The 22,368-nt window shown below is 45.2% G+C and overlaps 1 protein-coding gene across 5 annotated transcripts in view; it reads right to left on the reverse strand.

The window, feature by feature from the left end:
- KLHL23 (kelch like family member 23) overlaps nucleotides 1–9,678 on the reverse strand; it is an 83,401-nt gene extending 73,723 nt beyond the window's left edge. For 3 of the 5 annotated variants that reach the window (XM_063933508.1, XM_063933511.1, XM_063933512.1), the window contains exons 1-2: nucleotides 8,870–9,047; nucleotides 7,270–8,487 (exon numbers count right to left, since the gene is read on the reverse strand). In XM_063933508.1, the coding sequence (XP_063789578.1) occupies nucleotides 7,270–8,487; nucleotides 8,870–8,903 (1,252 nt within the window). In that variant the 5' untranslated portion in view covers nucleotides 8,904–9,047. The other 2 variants (XM_063933509.1, XM_063933510.1) reach the window with 2 other exon arrangements.
- Between the last annotated feature and the right edge of the window lie 12,690 nt (nucleotides 9,679–22,368).

Below are 22,368 nucleotides of genomic sequence, written 5' to 3' on the forward strand. Positions count from 1 at the left end.
ACAGCCGGCATACTGAAGACCACCCTTTCCCGCCTAGTCACAATAGGAGCAGGCTGATTCAGGGAAAGAGGGGTAGAGCGGGGGAGGGGGAGGGGGATTGGGAGGGAACTGCAAATAATAAAGTCACATCTACCATGTAAAATACAATTAAATACAGATGCAAATCCAAAATACAATTATTAATTATCAATGGGATCGCGCAAGTTGCACTTAGCCAATCAGAGATGGCTTCTGGGCATCATCATCATCAGTGAATATTTTGCACCAGTAATAAATCACCCTCCAGACCTATGTCTCCAGATAGGACCATATCTATCTGTGGTCTGGATAAACTGCAAATGATTGAACACGCTCTTACTGTACTCGGCCAATGCCCATTCCATCCCTGTTTCGCCTCTCTAAGCACAAGGAGATCTAAGTACAAAGTGCAACGGATTCTACACATGGCTGGAAGCTATAGGGAAGCTATTTATTTCACACAAACAAAAGTGCAACCCCTGTGTGTAGAGCTGGTCTCAAAGGAAGGCACCCATGTGTGTATAAAACGTTTTCCTTTGTACCTAGAAGGTATGATTGTTTATTAATTTCCTAGGTTGGAGCAATGTATAGGGAATACATTGATAATGATAATAATAGTAATGACTGTAATTTTATTGCTGGGATACACAGAGGGTTATCATCATGTCATGTAGGGTGGGATGAAAGATAGCTGATAATCGGTGATGCTGACACGTATGACACTGAGGGCACATTTTCAAAGAGGAGAAATCCCAGCCAGGGGACGCAGATTTGAATTGGAACACTACATGTCTCATAGTAACCGGCGTATACGCAGGGAAAGTAGTGCTAGCTTCTGCACGAAGCACACAAGTATGATGGGGCAGCTACGATATGCCCCCTCCCCATTTATATCTCTAAAGCAAATATTAGATGATGAAGTGCTAAAGAAAATAGCTACTGCTTTTTTTTATCTGTCTTAACTTGTGTTCCATTTTTTATGCAAAAAATTAGATTCTGATAGATGTACTTTGACAATACACATAACAAAAGCCTTGAAAGAATTGATAGACCATCCCAATGTAATACTTTATTAAGAGAACTGTTTCCTTTAAACTAAGTTATATAGAAATAATGGTGTTAAAAACAGGACTTCTTAAACAAAAATAGTCATGTGAGCAAGGGCGTATCTACCATAGGTGCAGGAGGTGCAGCTGCTATGGGGCCCAGAGCTGATAGGGGCCCGCCTTCCCTGTCAAAGTTACATGTGTTATATAAATTTTTCACCATTGGTTGGTACACTGGGGCCTTACAAATTTTGCCTTTGGGCCTACAATATATCCAGGTATGTCCCTGTACCTGCTCATTGTAATGTGGTATAAAAATTAACTGAAGGGCATTATAATGTTACATAATATGAACTGGGACACTATAATGTGACCTGGGGTGTTTTAAGAGAGGAGAAGGCCCGTGCTCAGCCTCCTCCGTTCTGGCCCCCTCCTCTCTGCCCGAAGCGCTGTAGAGTCTGAGCACTAGAGGGCTCAAACTCTACTGCGCATGCGCAGATCGCCGGGAAAATGGCACGGCAGCCATTTTCCCTGAGATTTCTCTACTGTGCATGTGCAGAACTCCGTGAAAATGGCCGCTGAGCCATTTTCACTGTGTTCTAACAGTGCTGTGGATGCCGGCGCTGGACTTCGGAGGGGTGAGTATTTTAAAAATGGGTGCAGTGTGTGCGGTGGGGGCCCCCTCTGGACTCAGGGGCCCGTGTACCCCACACACTGCACCCATTATAGAAACGCCAGTGAATGTGACACAGTATGACATGGAGTCACTATAGTGTGGCATAATATGGACTGGGGATACTGTGTTGCATAATGTGTACAGTCAACCCTTTAATTCTTACATAATGTGAACTAGGGGACTACTATGTGGCATCATATTAATTAGGGCACTACTATGGGACATAACATTAGCTAGGGCACTACTATGGTTAAAAAAATGAACTACAGCACTATTATGGGGCATAATATTAACAACTGTCGCAGAGACGTGTCTCTCTAGAAGCATTGGGACAGGGGCCCCTTCAAAATGTTGCTATGGGGCCCAAAGTTCTGGCTACGCCACTGCATGTGAGCTTTAATGATTGTCAGATGCGCAATACTGCCCTATACAAGTATAATGGAATTCTAATTATATTAAATCATATAAGCAGTTCTCTTAGCTTTGAGACAAAATCGATTATAGGGTTTTTTTTGTATAAAAGTGAATGCTTTACTAATATTTTAAAACATAAAACTAGAGCATTTCAAGATCTTCGGTCTTTAGGTCAACAGTCACAATATTCAGACTATGTATATGTTTTTTACATTTTAAATAATACAGATTGTACTGGACAATTATTATCTATAATATGTTGAATTGTATTACTATTATTATCTTGTTTATTATGCTTTTTTTACAGAATGATGGCATGTGTCTGTAGCTGTATACGGAGAGAATAAAAATGTTAAACAAACAAAACAATATAACAAAGGATCAAGCAGACAGAACAAGTGTAAACAAAAAAGAAAAGAAAAAGAAAATGATTGAGTGACGGTGAATAACATTAGCACTTAATGACCCGGTGCCCTGGAAAAGGGAGGACAGAATGGATTAGTTGCTATGAGAGGGACACAGTGGTGACAAATATAGTGCAGAGTGAGAACCAAGAGGGTGGAGGACCCTGCTGGTGACAACTCACAGTCTAGTGATGTAAGCTCCCACAAAATTACATCCCTATTTATTTACATTTAAAGATGATTTTTACTATACAGGTTGAGTATCCCATATCCAAATATTCCGAAATACGTAATTTTTTGAGCGAGAGTGAGATAGTGAAACCTTTGTTTTCTGATAGCTCAATGTACATAAACTTTGTTTAATACATAAAGTTATAAAAAATATTGTATAAAATAACCTTAAGGCTGTGTGTATAAGGTGTATATGAAACATAAATGAATTGTGTGAATGTACACACACTTTGTTTAATTCACAAAGTTAAACAAAATATTGTATTAAATGACCTTAAGGCTATGGGGGTCATTCCGAGTTGATCGCAGCCAGCAACTTTTTGCTGCTGCTGCTTTCAACTAGTCCACGCCTATGGGGGAGTGTATTTTAGCTCAGCAGGGCTGCGATCGCTTGTGCAGCCCTGCTAAGCTAAAAAAATGTCAAGTAAAACAAGACTAGCCCTGGACATATTTACCCTGTGCGACGATCTCTGCGATGCTGGAGCCGGCTTTGACGTCAGACATCCGCCCTCCATTTTCCTGGACACGCCTGCGTTTTTTTCTCCACTCCCCGAAAACGGTCTCCAACGGTCCGGTGACGCCCAGGTACGCCTTCTTTCTGTCAATCTGCTTGCGGTCGTCTCTGCGACCGCTTTCTTCGTAATACCGCGACGTAAACTGGCGACCCCTGTCGCCGGCCAATGTCGTGCACGCGCAGTGCGGCCGCCGCGCATGTGCATTCCGGACACGTTTGCACCGCAGCGACAAACCGCTGTGTGCGAACGGGTCGGAATGACCCCCTATGTGTATAGGCCGTATATAAAACATAAATGCATTCTGTGCTTAGACTTGGGACCCATCACCATGATATCTCACTATGGTATGCAATTATTCCAAAATACAGAAAAATCCGATATCCAAAATACTTCCGGTCCCAAGCATTTTGGATAAGGGATACTCAACCTGTATTATGACCATTAAATCCCTAAACTGAAACTCTCAGATATGAACCATGGTGGTAAAACCCATTCTTCTGTATTCCCTTACACTGTAGAAACTGGATGCAGTTTGCATACCAGTGCTTGGGATGCCAGCAGACGAAATGCCAGAACTGGGATCCCAACACTGGTCAGAAGAACAGCACCGGGATCCCAACAAAGCTCACAATGCTAACGTCGGAATCCCGACTGTCGGCATCTCGAACGCAAGTTTGCCAGGGGAGGTACGGGTTAGGCTGTGTGTGTGTGTGTGTGTGTGTGTGTGTGTGTGTGTGTGTGTGTGTGTGTGTGTGTGTGTGTGTGGGAGGGGGGGTGGGGGTTAGGATTAGCACTGCAGGGTGGGTTAGGGTTAGGCTGCTGGGGGGGGGGGGGGGGGGAGGGGGTAGGCTTAGGCTGCAGGGAAGAAGGTTAGCCACAAAGTGCATCTCTACACAGCAAGTCTACAAAGTTGTCGCTCAAACTCTGCCTGCACAGGAAGAGAATAACCTTCCTCCTAACATGACAACATGCTGCTGAGGAGTGAGACAAATGGCGGGCTTATTTAGTTAAGCATAAATACTTGCGATGTCATTTTAAATATTCATAAATATTCAGTTACTACCTTTGATGTATGTTAATGTGAACTATTTGAGTTGACCGCAGCAGGAACTTTGTTAGCAGTTGGGCAAAACCATGTGCACTGCAGGGGAGGCAGATATAACATGTGCAGAGAGAGTTAGATTTGGGTGTGGTGTGTTCAATCTGCAATCTAAATTGCAGTGTAAAAATAAAGCAGTCAGTATTTACCCTGCACAGAAACAAAATAACCCACCCAAATCTAACTCTCTCTGCACATGTTATATCTGCGCCCCCCCTCCCCCCCCCCCCCCTGCAGTGCACATGGTTTTGCCCAACTGCTAAAAAATTTCCTGCTGCGATCAACTTGGAATTACCCCCATTGTCCGCACTTACACTTGAAGATTAGGATGAACAAAGGAAAGTACTCAAATAGTTAATAGTTCCCATGTCATACTCCCGATAAGAAAGAAGCGCCTGTGCCCTGCCATCTGACTTATGTTAATAACCTTTTTAATGAGTTCTATATCGCTGCGATAAAGAATGTTATTATTCCCAGGCTTTCCTGCACATTTTAATAAAAGAACCCCATAAAAGAACAAACACTTTCCCCTACTACATATCACCTTCAAACCAGCAATGAGCGTCATATATTCTTTCCATTCATCTAGTTATAAATAATATCTAGGTGGAGATTTACATAGCTTGCCTTATCAGCCACAGGCTGTCTAATCATTAGTAAAATAAAAAACTAGGGGGTAGATAGACTCTGGAGCAGTTTGTCAAAGCTACTGATCACTGGTGTCTGTGACCAGGGCAGTCAAGAGATGGGCTGGGACCAGGTACTTTTCAAGGGGTGTGGCCTAATCACAGGAGGTGTGGTCATGTACCCTTAGAAAAAAATACTGAAAAAAATTGTATTTTAAGCACCTCCATGGCCACAGTGCAGCCCAGTACACAGCAGCGTGTGACGAGAAACTGGGCCGAGGAGAAGAGTTGCAGCTGCTGCTGCCAGGTAAGGGGGCCTGGGCCCCTACTGGACCCTCACTGGGCCCCTCCATCAGACCTGGGTCCGAGTAATTTGCACCCTCCCCCGTCCTCTCTCGACACCACTGTCTGTGACCGATAGTTTTAAAATGGAATAGAAATAAAAGCTAAAACAAGCAGGTTTAGCATGTATTCGTAGTGTAGTTTTTAAACTATTATGCACAGTCGTTGTTGAACGGTGGCTTTGACAAACTGCTCCTCAGTATATGTACCCGCTAGTTTTTATTTGACTGATGTTATAGTACAAAAGTAGACGGCCTGTTGCTGATAGGGCAGGCTGGGGTGTCATTTCACAACACCTGGGCAGTCTCATCTCCTAATTAAATAATAAAGTCAAAGGCTGGCTGGACATGCTGCAATTTGTAGTTCTATTACAAATGAAAAGCCTCAGTTTGCCATAAATAAAGCATTTGTCAAATGCATTTGATAATTTCACCCACACTTCAATCAAATGCATAAAATCACTCCAGTAAACAATAGTTGGTGATGAAGGGCCCAAAGCTAAGTACACACTATACAATTATCTGGCAGATAATCTGCCAGTTCTAGTTGGTTGGAATGAAAATCTGGTAATGGATGAGAGCAACTGACAATCGACCATTTGCTCCCAAACACTGGAAAACTAACAAAACCTGTCGTTCATACAAATTAAACACAAATTTAACCAACTTGGATGAACGACTAGTTTTGTCCATTTTGCCGTTTTTGGGAGCAAATGGTCGATTGCCATTTGCTCTGATCCATTACTAAATTATCTGCCAGATAATTGTATAGTGTGTACCTGAGCTAATTCAAGGTTGATTGCAAAATAACATTTTCCTCTAATGGGCAAAACCATGGCCCTCATTCCGAGTTGATCGGTCGCAAGGCGAATTTAGCAGAGTTACACACGCTAAGCCGCCGCCTACTGGGAGTGAATCTTAGCTTCTTAAAATTGCGACCGATGTATTCGCAATATTGCGATTACTAACTACTTAGCAGTTTCAGAGTAGCTCCAGACTTACTCTGCCTGTGCGATCATTTCAGTGCTTGTCGTTCCTGGTTGACGTCACAAACACACCCAGCGTTCGCCCAGGCACTCCCACCGTTTCTCCGGCCACTCCTGCGTTTTTTCCGGAAACGGTAGCGTTTTCAGCCACACGCCCCTGAAACGCCGTGTTTCCGCCCAGTAACACCCATTTCCTGTCAATCACATTACGATCGCCGGAGCGAAGAAAAAGCCGTGAGTAAAAATACTTTCTTCATAGTAAAGTTACTTGGCGCAGTCGCAGTGCGAACATTGCGCATGCGTACTAAGCGGATTTTCACTGCGATGCGATGAAAAATACCGAGCGAAAAACTCGGAATGAGGGCCCATGTGCATTGCAGGTGGAGCAGATATAACATGTGCAGAGAGAGAGAGAGAGAATTAGATTTGGGTGGGGTGTGTTTAAACTCCAATCTAGATTGCAGTGTAAAAATAAAGCAGTCAGTATTTACCCTGCACATAAACAATATAACCCACCCAAATCTAACTCTCTCTGCACATGTTATATTTGCACCCCCTGCAGTGCACATGGTTTTGCTCATTAGAGGAAAATTTTATTTTGCAATCAACCTTGAATTAGGCCCTAAATCCAAGATTTATCAAGCCTTTGAGAGTGATAAATAGTACGGTGATAAAGTACCAACCAATCAGCTCCTAATTTTCAAACACAGCCTGTTACATGACACATAGGAGCTGCTTGGTTGGTACTTTATCACCATGCTATTTATTACTCTCCAAGGCTTGATAAATGGTGGCTTAGATCATGTAAATCTTCAGCACTTGTGTTTAAAAAAAAATTGAGCTTGAAATGACATCGCCAGTGACTGCCCTGCACAAGCAAGTAGGGTGTACATCAGCTGCACACGATACATACCTTTTATCATATTTGCAATAGGAAACCAGACCTTCTTTAATGGATCATAGAATTCTGCTTCCTCTGCAGGAGCCCCTTTCCTGTAACCTCCCAGGGCGTACACGCAGCCTGCCAGGGTAACCGAGCAGTGATAGTACCTGGCGTGTAGCATGGGACATCCCTCTGTCCATTCATCCGTCTCTGTGTTATAAATCCACACAGTGTCCAGTGCCTCTATGTTATCAGTCCTGTACCCCCCTGTAATATAAATGTGTGGTCCTAAACTGGTGGCACTGTAGCTCTCCCTGGTGTTATCTGGCATGTCAGCTCCCTGGATCCACTTGTTGCTTTCAGGATCCCAGATGTGTACTTCTGACAAGGGGTGCCAGTAATACCCCCCAACCACAAACATACTGGCTGTTGATCTTTTGGGCACCTCATAGGCTTGAGTCCTTAAAGTGTAATAAAGTAAGGATTGTATCTTATTTTCATTAAGTAAATGTTTGTTCTTGTGCAACTCCAAAGCGGTTTTAAGATAATTCTCATCGACATCAACTTTAATGCGTTTTAGCAGTTCGTATATATGGTCAATGCGTTTTCTGGAATCATGGGCAATCCACCTAACCAAGGGCTGCAGCAGTGCTTCCAAAGTCCACACATTGAGATTGCTCTGGGAGAATATAAACAAGAGCTTTTCAAGACTGATGTCCACAAACTCGTCTTGGGTCCAGACCTCTTGGAATCTGGAGACAATAATTCTTCTGGCTTCCTTCTCCAAAACTGGACACACATGGAATTCCGCAAACGAATGCATGCCCAAACAGTTGTCGGTGTCCAGGTGTCTCACCAAGAACTGCTCACAGGCTTCCTTCACCGAGACGAAATGGAGCTGGTCAGCAGCTTGCAGAAGACACTGGACATTCTTTACTGTAATCCTGATCTGTGCCGTGTATGTGTAGTTCAACAGTAAGTCCAAGATGCTGTGGTCAATGCCAGACAGCTTGATCTGACTGTTGGACTTTTCCTTCATATCAGCCGTGAACATTACTTTAAAGTAATGGCTGCAGGCAGCCAAGGCGGCTTTGTGGCAGTGGAAGATCTTCCCAGAGGAGCTGACCAAGGTGACGTCTGTGAATAGACCTTCCTTGTAAAATGTCCTAAACGATTCCAGGAACTCTACGTGGTGTGTTGGGTCATTGTATATAAGACAGTAATCTTCTAGATCCTTTTGTGACATGGCTGTAAAAAACAAACAAAAAAAAAACCATGAAATAAAATAAAAAACAACAACAACAACAACAAGCAATCTACTGAGACAAAGACGGGGTTAAGTAATGACGTTCAGCGTACCTAATACTAGTGCACAGGTATAATGGACAAAGACAGATGACTCAGTGTGTAGTAGTAGTATACATTTCATAAGGAACAATGATATGCAGGAGACAAAGGTACAATGATACATTATATCTTATGTACATTTCTGTACAGTATTTCATCACCTGTTTATGCAACCTACAGAAAAATCTGAATAGCAGCAGCCATCTATCATCATGCAATCCCTTTACTGGCTGATAAATGTTAGTAAATGGTCAGACTGCAGGCAATAAATAACATCACTCACTGTTACTCTGCCATTCCTCAGCTTCCCCATACATCACCTCCCTGCTGTTGCTGCGGATTATAGCATTTAATACAAAATCAACCACAATGAAGTGTGAACAGCCTCAGCCTTGTAGGAACAGATCCGGTGACTCTGTTACTGTAAATTAAATCTACATTTGTAAAATATGAGTGCAGACGTATTACCATCAGTTCAAACCAGCCTCCTCTTATCAAGTACAAGGATTAGCAGCTAGCTGTCAACCTTGGGGTAAGCCTGAAGTCTCCGCCTTCTATGGCACAAAGCCACTGTCTCTCTTCAGGTGCAAAACAAGGCAGTGTATGCAACCCAAGCATGCAAATACATGAAATATTTATTATCCCTCTCTATAACTTCCGACCAGCCACACGCCTTATACCAAACACTACATCTATTCAGCTAGTGTGCCATAGAGACAATAGATGCTTGCCCAGCACTCTGCAGAGCTGTCAATCACTGATTGCAAATGATGTACAGAGATGTGTAGTAATGCAGATATATCCTGCACGCTCATTTCTGTTTATCCTTCTTTATTACTTTGTCAACTATTTATCTTTTGCTTTTGTCATCAGTCTAAACTCCCTTTTATTTTAAATGGCCACATTTATTGCAGTGTGTGTACAATATATATTTCTGTGCATGGAGACAAGACATTTAAATAGTCTTTGTTTACCTGCAGGGCTCCAGGCTGTAAAGTGTTAAAGTGTCCTCAGATGGAGAAGGCAGCTTAGCTGCTGTCAGTGCTACACAGGCTGCTACTAAAGGATCCTGCACCTCCTCACTGACCATCTTTGGCATGAGAGGCACACTGGGATTTGGAATGGGAGAGTTGTTTTGCAGTGGGGAGGGGATGTCACATCCTATTTTGGTATCCCAGCTGCTCCCCATACACTGCTATCACACACTGTATCCATCTTCCCATCCCCACCTCCTCCGAGTCCTGAGTCATTCCTAAGGTCGCTGAGACGCTCACAAAGCACATAGGCTGATATATTGATTTTCCCATTCCACTTCATTAAATGTTTTCATACCATACTATTAATGTTATTTACACAGCATTGAATCTTTTAGATGGTGTTTGGAGCAGTGTGATAATCAGAAATTAAATTTCTAATCCTATGTATTCATTTATTATTTTACACTTTGTTTACTCATATTTATACAAATCTCTAATTTAGGGCGAGATGTAATAAGCATTGCATCCACGATGCGTTACATTCCGTCACTTACCGCCTACATACGAATTGCATATGAACCTACATATGCAATTTGTATAGAATAGCCTTAGAATAGGAGCTGGACTTCCGGGTTTAGGACCCATGAACCTGTCTGCACATGTGCATATCAACATGGCAGCCATCTCAGTAGGCTTCCATTGGGTAACGCCATCCAAAGATGGCATTACCCACCGACTCCAAACATTCCGGAGCTTGGCACATACGAGAATGCGGTAAAATAGTTTTTATTGAAGTTTTTGCTTTAGTACATCCCACCCTTACAGGTGGTAGTGTCCACTCAGGATACAGACATAAAACATTCTCCACATGCAGAATGGTCCTCACCCCCAGCCTTGTGCTAGAGGGAGAAAATGTTTTTAGCTGGTTAAGAAAAGGTGTATTATATTGTGGAAAGGGCACTTACAGTACCTCTCCGCCTCTTAGGAAGCATATTGGTACGTTTCCTCGCACTTTCCTGTTTCAGTGAGGTTCTTCCTATTGTGTAAACACACATTTACTGTACGTAATTTTATAAAATGTAAAAAAATTTTTGGGATAAGATATTTTATCTTAGATTAAAAATCTTTCCTGCACTCTGTTTTGTGAGCAAAGTAGTTTTACTAAACCTATGGGTTAAATTAACTCTGCATTAGACTAATTGTGACTCTCTTAAAGGGACCCGTACAGTGCCCTGCTAAAGTATTCACCCCCCTTTGCATTTTTCATGTTTTGTTGCCTCACAACCTGGAATTAAAATGGATTGTTTGAAGGCTTGCATCATTTCATTCACAGAACGGGATCAGTACGTGATACCGCCGGACGGAATCCCGGCGGTCGGAATTCCGACACCGGGATCCCGACCGGCACAATCCCGACAGGGGGTGAGCGCAACGCAGCCCCTTGCGGACACGGTGCCTGGCTACGCTTGACACACTAATTTATTCACCCTCTATGGGTGTCGTCGACACCCACAGAGGGAGAATATGTCGGGATTGTGCCGGTCGGGATCCCGGTGTCGGTATTCCGACAGCCGGGATTCCGTCCAGCGGGATCTAGACCGCATCCCCACAGAACATGCCTACAACTTTGAAGATTTTTTATTTTTTTTTATTGTGAAGCAAACAACAAATAGGACAAAACAACAGAAAACTTCAGCGTGCATAACTATTCACCCCCCTAAAGACAGTACTTTGTAGAGCCACCTTTTGCGGCAATTACAGCTGCAAGTCGCTTTGGATAAGTCTCTATGAGCTTGCCATATCTTGCCACTGGGATTTTTGCCCATTCCTCAAGGCAAAACTGCTTCAGCTCCTTCATGTTGGATGGTTTCAGCTTGTGAACAGCAACCTTCAAGTCTGACAACAGATTCTCGATTGGATTGAGATCTGGGCTTTGACTAGGCCATTCCAACACATTTAAATGTTTCCCCTTAAACCACTCGAGTGTTGCTTTAGCAGTATGCTTCAGGTTATTGTCCTGCTGGAAGGTGAACCTTCGTCCTAGTCTCAAATCACAGGCAGACTGAAACAGGTTTTGCTCAAGAATATTCCTGTATTTAGCATCATCCATCTTTCCCTCAACTCTAAATCGTTTACCAGTCCCTGCTGCTGAAAAACATCCCCACAGCATAATGCTGCCACCACCATGTTTCACTGTGGGGATGGTGTTCTTGGGATGATGGGCTGTGTTGGGTTTGCACCAGACATAGCGTTTTCCTTGGTGGCCGAAAAGTTCAATTTTAGTCTCTTCTGACCAGAGCACCTTCGTCCATACACTTGGGAAGTAGTCCACATGCCTTTTGGCAAACTCAAAATGTGCCTTCTTATTTTTAACACTAAGTAATGGCTAAAGCCCAGCTCTATGGAGTGTACGGCTTATTGCTGTCACATGCGCAGATACACCAGTCTCTGCTGTGGAACTCTGCAGCTCCTTCAGAATTACCTTTGGTCTCTGTGCTGCCTCTCTGATTAATGCCCTCCTTGCCCGGTCTGTGAGATTGGGTGGCCGGCCCTCTCTTGGCAGGTTTGTTGTGGTACCATGTTCTTTCCATTTGAAGATGATAGATTTGATGGTGCTCCGGGGGATCATCAAAGATTTGGATATTTTTTTATAACCCAACCCTGACTTCTCAACAACTTAGTCATTGACTTGTTTGGAGAGCTCCTTGGTCTTTATGGTGTGATGCCTCTTGCTAAGTGGTGTTGCAGCCTCTGGGGCCTTTCAGAAAAGGTGCGTTTAGACTGACAGATCATGTGACACTTAGGGCGGTATTCAAATGATATTTCTCTAACGTCCTAGTGGATGCTGGGGACTCCGTAAGGACCATGGGGAATAGACGGGCTCCGCAGGAGACATGGGCACTTTAAGAAAGAATTTAGATTCTGGTGTGCTCTGGCTCCTCCCTCTATGTCCCTCCTCCAGACCTCAGTTTGAGACTGTGCCCGGACGAGCTGGGTGCTGTTCAGTGAGCTCTCCTGAGCTTGCTGTGAGAAAGTATTTTGTTAGGTTTTTTATTTTCAGGGAGCTCTGCTGGCAACAGACTCCCTGCATCGTTGGACAGAGGGGAGAGAAGCAGCCCTACTCTCTGAAGCTAGGTCCTGCTTCTTAGGCTACTGGACACCATTAGCTCCAGAGAGATCGTACACAGGATCTCACCCTCGTTGTCCGATCCCAGAGCCGCGCCGCCGTCCCCCTCGCAGAGCCGGAAGACAGAAGCCGGGTGAGTATGAGAAGCAAGAAGACTTCGAAATCGGCGGCAGAAGACTCCGTTCTTCACTGAGGTAACACACAGCACTGCAGCCGTGCGCCATTGCCAACCACACACCTCACATACTCCGGTCACTCTAAGGGTGCAGGGCGCAGGGCGCATATGGACCTCGTTTGGCAAAAGTACACATATATACAGTTGGGCACTGTATATATGTATGAGCCCCCGCCAAGAAAATGTATATTTAAGCGGGACAGAAGCCCGCCGTCGAGGGGGCGGGGCTTCTTCCTCGGCACTCACCTGCACCATTTTTTCTCCACAGCTCTGCTGAGAGGAAGCTCCCCAGGCTCTCCCCTGCAGATACACGGTAGAAGAGGGTAAAAAGAGAGGGAGGGGGGGGGGGCACATAATTAGGTGCAAAAATCTATATAAACAGCAGCTACTGGGTTAACATTAAGTTACTGTGTTATTCCTGGGTTTATAGCGCTGGGGTGTGTGCTGGCATACTCTCTCTCTGTCTCTCCAAAGGGCCTTGTGGGGGAATTGTCTTCAGATGAGCATTCCCTGAGTGTGTGGTGTGTCGGTACGTGTGTGTCGACATGTCTGAGGTAAAAGGCTCCCCTAAGGAGGAGATGGAGCAAATGTGTGTGTGAGTGGTGTCTCCGTCGACAATGCCGACACCTGTTTGGATATGTGAAATTAAGTGCTAAGGTAAATTTATTGCACAAAAGATTAGTGAACAGACAGGGAATCTACCCATGTCTGTCCCTATGTCGCAGAGACCTTCAGAGTCTCTCAATGCTCACTATCCAAAATAATAGACACTGATATCGACACGGAGTCTGACTCCAGTGTCGACTACGATAATGCAAAGTTACAGCCAAAATGGCAGGAAAGTATTCAATATATGATTATTGTAATAAAAAATGTTTTGCATATCACTGATGACTCATCTGTCCCTGACACAAGGGTACACATGTTTAAGGGGAAGAAAGCTGAGGTAAATTTCCCTCCTCTCATGAAGAAAAAGAGTGGGAATCTCCAGACAAGAGACTGCAGTTTCCCACAAAGAATTCTCAGGGAGTATCCTTTCCCTACTAGGGCCAGGATACGATGGGAATCTTCCCCTAGGGTGTCACGTTTGCCCAAAAGGTAGCGCTGACTTAACAGCTATCCTCAGGGATCCTGCAGATAGCATGCAGTAAAAGTACTTTGAAGTCCATTTACACACATTCTGGTACACTACTCAGACCGGCGATTGTGTCGGCATGGGTTTATAGCGCTGTAGCAGCGTGGACAGATACTTTATCAGCAGAGATTGAGACCCTAGTATATATATATATATATATATATATATATATATGTATATATATAGATATATATATATAAAAGATGCTGTCTTAGATATATATATAAAACATGCCCAAAGAGACATTAGTCTACTGGGTTCTAGAGTCAACGCTATGTCGATTTCTGCTTGACGTGTCCTGTGGAACATGCAATGGACAGGTGATGCCGACTTAAGAGGCATATGGAAGGTTTACCTTACAAGGCTGAGGATTGTGTGGAGAAGGGATCTCGGACCTGTTCTCCACAGCTATAGCTGGTAATTCTGATCTTTTGCCTTATATTCCAGCACAGCCTAGGAAAGCACGACATTATCAAATGCAGTCCTTTCGATCACAAAGAAACAAGAAAGTCTGAGGTGGTGCGTCCTTTCTTGCCAGAGGCAGGGCAGAGGAAAGAACACAGCTAGTTCCCAGGAACAGAAGTCCTCCCTGGCCTCTACAAAATCCACCGCATGTCGCTGGGGCTCCACAGGCGGAGCTAGGCCTGGTGGGGGCACGTCTTCGAAATTTCAGCCACAAATGGGTTCACTCCCTGTTGGATCCCTGGGCAATAGATATTGTGTCTCAGGGATACAAGCTGGACTTCGAGGAGATGCCCCCTCACCGACGGCCCTGCCGGCTTCCCCCCACGAGAGGGAAATAGTGTTAACTGCAATTCGCAAATTGTATTTCAACAGGTGGTAGTCAAGGTTCCCCTCCTTCAACAAGGAGGGGGTTATTATTCGACCATGTTGTAGTCCCGAAACCGGACGGTTCGGTCAGACCCATATTGAATTTAAAATCCCTGAACATATACCTGAAAGGGTTCAAGTTCAAGATGGAATCGCTGAGAGCGGTCGTCGCAAGCCTGGAAGGGGGGGATTTTATGGAGTCTCTGGACATAAAGGATGCATACCTTCATGTCCCCATTTATCCACCTCATCAGGCGTACCTCAGATTTGTGGTACAGGATTGTCATTACCAATTTCAGACGTTGCCGTTTGGTCTCTCCACGGCACCGAGAATATTTACCAAGGTAATGGCGGAAATGATGGTACTCCTGCGGAAGCAGGGGGTCGCAATTATCACATACTTGGACGATCTCCTCATAAAAGCGGGATCAAGAAAGCAGTTGCTGATCAGCGTAGCATTTTCTCTGGAAGTGTAACGGCAACACGGCTGGATTCTAAATATTCCAAAGTCGCAGTTGGTTCCTACGGCTCGTCTGCCTTTCCTAGGCATGATTCTAGACACAGACCAGAAAAGGGTTTATCTCCCGATAGAGAGAGCTCAGGAGCTCATGACACTGGTCAGGAACCTATTAAAACCAAAACAGGTGTCAGTGCATCACTGCACTCAAGTCCTGGGAAGGATGGTAGCATCATACGAGGCCATTCCCTTTGGCAGGTTCCATGCGAGGACCTTTCAATGGGACTTACTGGACAAGTGGTCCGGATCACATCTTCAGATGCATCGGGTAATCACCCTATCCCCCAGGGCCGGGGTGTCTCTCCTGTGGTGGCTGCAGAGTGCTCAACTTCTCGAGGGCCGCAGATTCGGCATTCAGGACTGGGTCCTGGTGACCACGGATGCAAGCCTCCGAGGGGGGGGAGCAGTCACACAGGGAAGAAATTTCCAAGGTCTGTGGTCAAGTCAGGAGACTTGCCTTCACATCAACATCCTGGAACTAAGGGCCGTATACAACGCCCTACGTCAAGCGGAGACCCTGCTTCGCGACCAACTGGTTCTGATTCAGTCAGACACCATCACCGCAGTGGCTCATGTAAACCGACAAGGCGGCACAAGGAGCAGGGTAGCGATGGCGGAAGCCACCAGAATTCTTTGCTGGGCGGAAAATCACGTAAGCGCATTGTCAGCAGTGTTCATCCCGGGAGTGGACAACTGGGAAGCAGACTTCCTCAGCAGACACGACCTCCACCCGGGAGAGTGGGGACTTCAACAGGAAGTCTTCGCACAGACTGCAAGTCGGTGGGTACTGCCACAGGTGGACATGATGGCATCCGCCTCAACAAAAAACTACAGAGGTATTGCGCCAGGTCAAGAGACCCTCAGGCGATAGCTGTAGACGTCCTGGTGACACCGTGGGTGTTCCAGTCGGTCTATGTATTTCCTCCTCTTCCTCTCATACGCAAGGTGCTGAGAATAATAAGAAAAAGAGGAGTGAGAACGATACTCATTGTTCCAGATTGGCCACGAAGGACTTGGTATGCAGATCTGCAAGAAATGCTCACAGAGGACCCGTGGCCTCTTCCTCTAAGACAGGACTTGTTGCAACAGGGGCCCTGTCTGTTCCAAGACTTACCGCGGCTGCGTTTGACGGCATAGCGGTTGAACGCCGGATCCTAGCGGAGAAAGTCATTCCGGAGGAGGTCATTCCTACGCTGATTAAGGCTAGGAAGGACGTGACAGCTCAACATTATCACCGTATATGGAGAAAATATGTTGCTCGGTGTGAGGCCAGGAATGCCCCTACGGAGGAATTCCAGCTGGGCCGTTTCCTTTACTTCCTACAGACAGGAGTGAATTTGGGCCTAAAATTGGGGTCCATTAAGGTCCAGATTTCGGCCCTATCCATTTTCTTTCAAAAGGAGTTGACTTCTCTACCTGAAGTTCAGACGTTTGTAAAGGGAGTGCTGCATATTCAGCCCCCTTTTGTGCCTCCAGTGGCACCTTGGGATCTTAACGTGGTTTTGAGTTTCCTGAAATCCCACTGGTTTGAACCACTCAAAACGGTGGAGTTGAAATATCTCACGTGGAAGGTGGTCATGCTATTTGCCTTGGCTTCGGCTAGGCGTGTGTCAGAGTTGGCGGCTTTGTCACATAAAAGCCCCTATCTGGTTTTCCATGCAGATAGAGCAGAATTGCGGACCTGTCCACAATTTCTGCCGAAAGTGGTTTCATCCTTTCATATAAACCAACCTATTGTGGTGCCTGTGGCTACTACGGACTTGGAGGATTCCGAGTTGCTTGATGTAGTCAGGGCTTTGAAGGTTTATGTAGCCAGAACGGCTAGGGTCAGGAAAACAGAGTCTTTGTTTATCCTGTATGCTTCCAACAAGCTTGGTGCTCCTGCTTCAAAGCAGACTATTGCTCGCTGGATCTGTAACACGATTCAGCAGGCTCATTCGGCGGCTGGATTGCCGCTGCCAAAATCAGTTAAGGCCCATTCCACTAGGAAGGTGGGCTCTTCTTGGGCGGCTGCCCGAGGGGTCTCGGCATTACAACTTTGCCGAGCGGCTACTTGGTCAGGTTCAAACACTTTTGCAAAGTTCTACAAGTTTGATACCCTGGCCGGGGAGGACCTTGTGTTTGCTCAATCGGTGCTGCAGAGTCATCCGCACTCTCCCGCCCGTTTGGGAGCTTTGGTATAATCCCCATGGTCCTTACGGAGTCCCCAGCATCCACTAGGACGTTAGAGAAAATAAGATTTTACTTACCGGTAAATCTATTTCTCGTAGTCCGTAGTGGATGCTGGGCGCCCGTCCCAAGTGCGGACTTCTTCTGCAATGCTTGTATATAGTTATTGCTTAAATAAGGGTTATGTTATGGTTGCATCAGGGTTGACCTGTTGCTCTGTTGTTGTTCATACTGTTGACTGGGTATGTTTATCTCAAGTTATACGGTGTGATTGGTGTGGTTGGTATGAATCTTGCCCTGGATTACCAAAATCCTTTCCTTGTACTGTCAGCTCTTCCGGGCACAGTTTCTCTAACTGAGGTCTGGAGGAGGGACATAGAGGGAGGAGCCAGAGCACACCAGAATCTAAATTCTTTCTTAAAGTGCCCATGTCTCCTGCGGAGCCCGTCTATTCCCCATGGTCCTTACGGAGTCCCCAGCATCCACTACGGACTACGAGAAATAGATTTACCGGTAAATAAAATCTTATTATCAAGCCCAATCTCCTTTCTAAAATGATCCCTTTTATTGCGCATATCGCGCCCATAGTAATCAGGCTATCGGGGGTAGCGAGCTGAAATGAAACAGAAACAGCAGAAACAGAACGAGTGTGAAAGGGGGTGAAAAGAATTGAATACCGCCCATAGATTGCACACTGGTGGACTTAATTTCACTAATTATGTGACTTCTGAAGTTCGCCGCCGGGCTCCAGCTCTCATGGCTGTTCACACAGCCTACATGCCACCGGGACCCACACCCGCTCCCCTCTTGGACTCTACTGCAGTGCATGGACCGCTTCTTAACCCCAGCGATGCCCTGCAATAAAATTAAAGCAGCCAGAGAGTTGCTTTCCAAGATGGCGCTCGGAGCTGACAGCCTGGTCCCCCCAGCACAAACCTCTGGAGACACACGTGCAGGATCTCCTGTTGAAGGTGAGCTGACACCCTGGACCTCCTCCCCAGGGTACACTGTACCATCTCACCCTCGGTCTGTAGACCCCTAGTGCTTAGACACCCATGTGACATACCGTGACATGGTCACAGCTATAAGGGAAGCCATAGGTCCCCTTCTCACTGCACAGACTGCCAACATCACACAGCAGCTTGATAAGCTAACTCATAGAGTGCAGGACACTGAGCAAAGATTGGGTGCTGTTTTTTTCAGATGTTGCTGACCTCCAGACCTCTAATGCTAAACACAGAAAAATTCAACACACCATCCTCAATAAGCTGCAAGATTTAGAAAACAGGTTGCGCAGAAATAATTTGAGGGTTGTTGGGGTCCCTGAGGAGGTCAAAGGTCCCGCCCTCTATGACTTCCTGAAAACTACTCTCCCGGACCTCTTACAAGCCTCTGATCAATGCCAAGATATGATTATTGAAAGGGCGCACCGCCTGGGTCCACTACGCACTCAGCCGGGTGTGCGTCCACGTGTCGTAATATTCCGGGTTCTCAATTATGCACACAAAAATATCTTATGGGTAGCATCCCGCAAGCTTAGAACCCTAAATTGGAATGGTAACAAACTGCTCCTATTTCAGGACTATTCTGCAGAGCTGACAGCTGCCAGAAAAGAGTTTTCCCCTGTGTGTTCACACCTGATTAAAAATGGAAAAAAGTTTGCTCTGTTTTATCCTGCGAGACTTCGCATATATGATGGTTCATCACATGCTGATTTTACCACAGTGGCTGACGCACAACAATATTTGGAGGGATTGCAGGCTGAAGTGGATGATCACTCATCACATGATACAGACTGATTTCCAGTCCCTCCATGCCTTTCTTCACCGGATGCTACTGCATTAATTTTCAGGATTTCACTCCTTCTGTTTTATTTCGTTCCGGCCTGATTGTTCCTAATGGGCCCTACTCACTTGGCGATGTGCCGCCGAGGTGCCCGACGGCCGATACGGCCGACGAGCGACCCGGCGGCGGGGGGGGCAGTGACGGGGGGAGTGAAGTTTCTTCACTCCCCCCGTCACCCGGCTGCATTGAAGTGCAGGCAAATATGGACGAGATCGTCCATATTGGCCTGCATGCACAGCCGACGGGAGACCAGCGATGAACGAGCGCGGGGACGCACATCGTTCATCGCTTAAGTCTCCACACTGAAAGATATGAACGAGTTCTCGTTCATTTATGAACGAGATCGTTCATATCTTTCAGAATATCGCCAAGTGTGTAGGGCCTATAAGACCCCGTCAGCTTACATACTTGGAACCCTCTGATGATCCAAATGACTATGTACCTGGCATCTCCATTTTCTGGACACTATACCGCGGACATGCCTACACTGCTGTACCAACACTCTTATTGTCCAACCCCTAAACCCCCCTTCCCCCGCCCCCCTCCCAGGCCGACTCTTCGACATCCACACAAAGGTTCTCATTTATGCTTTGGCGGCCTCTAGGAGTGCCTCCTCTCCCCTACGTTTTACCTATCTCCCCTCCTGGAAGCGTAAGTCCGGTTATCCAAGACTGTGCATCACGGTGGTGGTCGACTCGGATAGGAATGAGCCAGTGACCTACCCACTGTTTGATGCTCTCTGTTTTGTTCTTTATTCACATGTTTAGAATGTTTACACTGTTTTATTTTATGATTCAGATCTGTTCTCGATCTGCTTCTGTCCCTCCCCCTCAATATCTTGAGATTTATGCAATGAATACATGGTACTCCTACTGTTGTTATACTTTTTGCTGTGCTGTGGTGCTATTACTGTGTACATCCCTCCTGTTATGTGATGGTATTGATTAGGATTGGCTCGCTAAATGTAGGTGGTATAAATTCCCCCCCCAAAAAAGGAGGAAAATCTTACTTTATTTATGTAAGCACAATATTGATATTGCCTTCCTTCAGGAGACACACCTTATATCCTCTGAAGTATTAAAACTACAACTCCTTAATTGGAGAGTTTTGCAATCCGCATCTTATATTTCCAAGAAAAGAGGTGTGGCCATTCTGGTTAGAAGACATGTTAATATTTACCTGGTCTCTTCAATCATTGACCTTGATGGGCGTTTTGTACTGGTAGAGGCAAAACTCGGTATGACAATGTACGTTTTCTGCAATTTATATGCACCTACTAATCCTTCAAAACACTCCTTCACCACTATCTTTACTGCTCTTCAACAATATACTCACCTACCCATAATGATATGTCGGGATTTTAACATGTTTCTTTCTCCATATTTAGACAAACAAATGGATAATATGGTATCCCTATGCTTCTGGACAGACTCCATTTGATTGATAGTTGGAGGACTCATCACCCGACTGATAAAGTTTTTACGTGCCTATCGGCAGCCAATGGCTCGCTGTCCAGAATCGATTATATCTTGGTTTCTGCCTCCTTTTTCCCCAAAATAGAAGAAGTCGATATCTCCCCAATTTGTGTGTCGGATCACGCTATGGTATGGCTGACATTACGCACTAGTGTAGACTTGGGTCATAGTAACTAAAGTTGAAAAAAGAAAATTGTCCATCTAGTTCAACCCATTTGTGGTCTCCTATGCAGTCTTATTATAGGACTAGTTGTTTTTATGTTAGGACTAGTTATATTAACTATAATGCGTGCCTACGCACCATAACCCTGAATATCTTTGTCCAATAGGAATTTATCTAACCCATTCTTAAAGGTGTTGACTGAGTCCGCTGTTACTACTCTCTCAGGCAGGGAATTCCAAACACGTATTGTCCTTACTGTGAAAAAACCTTTTCGCCTCAATGTGCGGAAACTCCGCTCCTCTAACCTAAGCGAGTGACCACGTGTCCTCTGTGCTGATCTTATAGAAAACAGGTCCCTCCCGAGCTCTGTGTATTGAACCCTTATATATTTGTAGATGTTGATCATGTCCCCTCTTAGTCTCCTCTTTTCCAATGTAAACATGCCTAGCCTTGCAATCCTTTCCTCGTATTCCAGCATCTCCATGCCCTTGATTAGTTTGGTCGCCCGCCTCTGAACCTTTTCTAGCTCTAGGATATCCTTTTTGTCCATATATTGCGTGAAGATACCCCACCTCATTCTCCTCATCCATCAAATTTCGCAGTAAAGTTCAAGCCGGTTGGACAGACTATGAATTTCTCAATGGAGATACCTTGTCCACTGACCCCCTGTTATTCTGGCAGGCATCAAAACCAGTTCTTAGAGGGACGATTATTGCCTATGTACATTCATTTAAAAAGACGATTGCAACTGACTACCTAACCCAACAAACTCATCTGACAAATGCTTTTCATATCGGACCCCTCCCTTTCCAACAGGACTGCTTATTCCCTCGCTAAATCACACATTGATGCTTTGCCTGCTAAACTAGAAACCACCTATTCATTCCGTAAAGCCCACCGCTTTTTCAAATTTGGTAATAAGGTTGAAAACTGCTAACGAACCTATTGCAAAGCCAATCCCCCCCTATGGTAGTACACCCATTGAAACTCCCCAACTGTTCCTTAGAATCTTGTAGCGCCCACATTGTAATTATCATGTCAGATTTTTATACCACTTTATATTCGACTCCTTTGAACGTGACAACTGAACATATGTCTTTTTGGGAAGGCCTGACTATCCCACAACTAACGTCTTCGGCTACCCGCTTCGTTATGGCCCCGATAACTGAATTGGAAGTTAAGAACACTATCACTAACTTGAAAGCGGGAAAGGCATCAGGCAGTGACGGCCTAACGGCGGAATGCTATAAACTTTTGGATCCTTCTATTGTCCCTATCCTAACGATACTGTTTAATCTTATTATTTCCACTAAAACCCTACCCAAATACTTTCATTCGGCCATAATTAAATTGATCCCTAAACCAGAA

Source organism: Pseudophryne corroboree, chromosome 7 (assembly GCF_028390025.1).
Source record: "Pseudophryne corroboree isolate aPseCor3 chromosome 7, aPseCor3.hap2, whole genome shotgun sequence".
NCBI classification, from domain to species: domain Eukaryota; kingdom Metazoa; phylum Chordata; class Amphibia; order Anura; family Myobatrachidae; genus Pseudophryne; species Pseudophryne corroboree.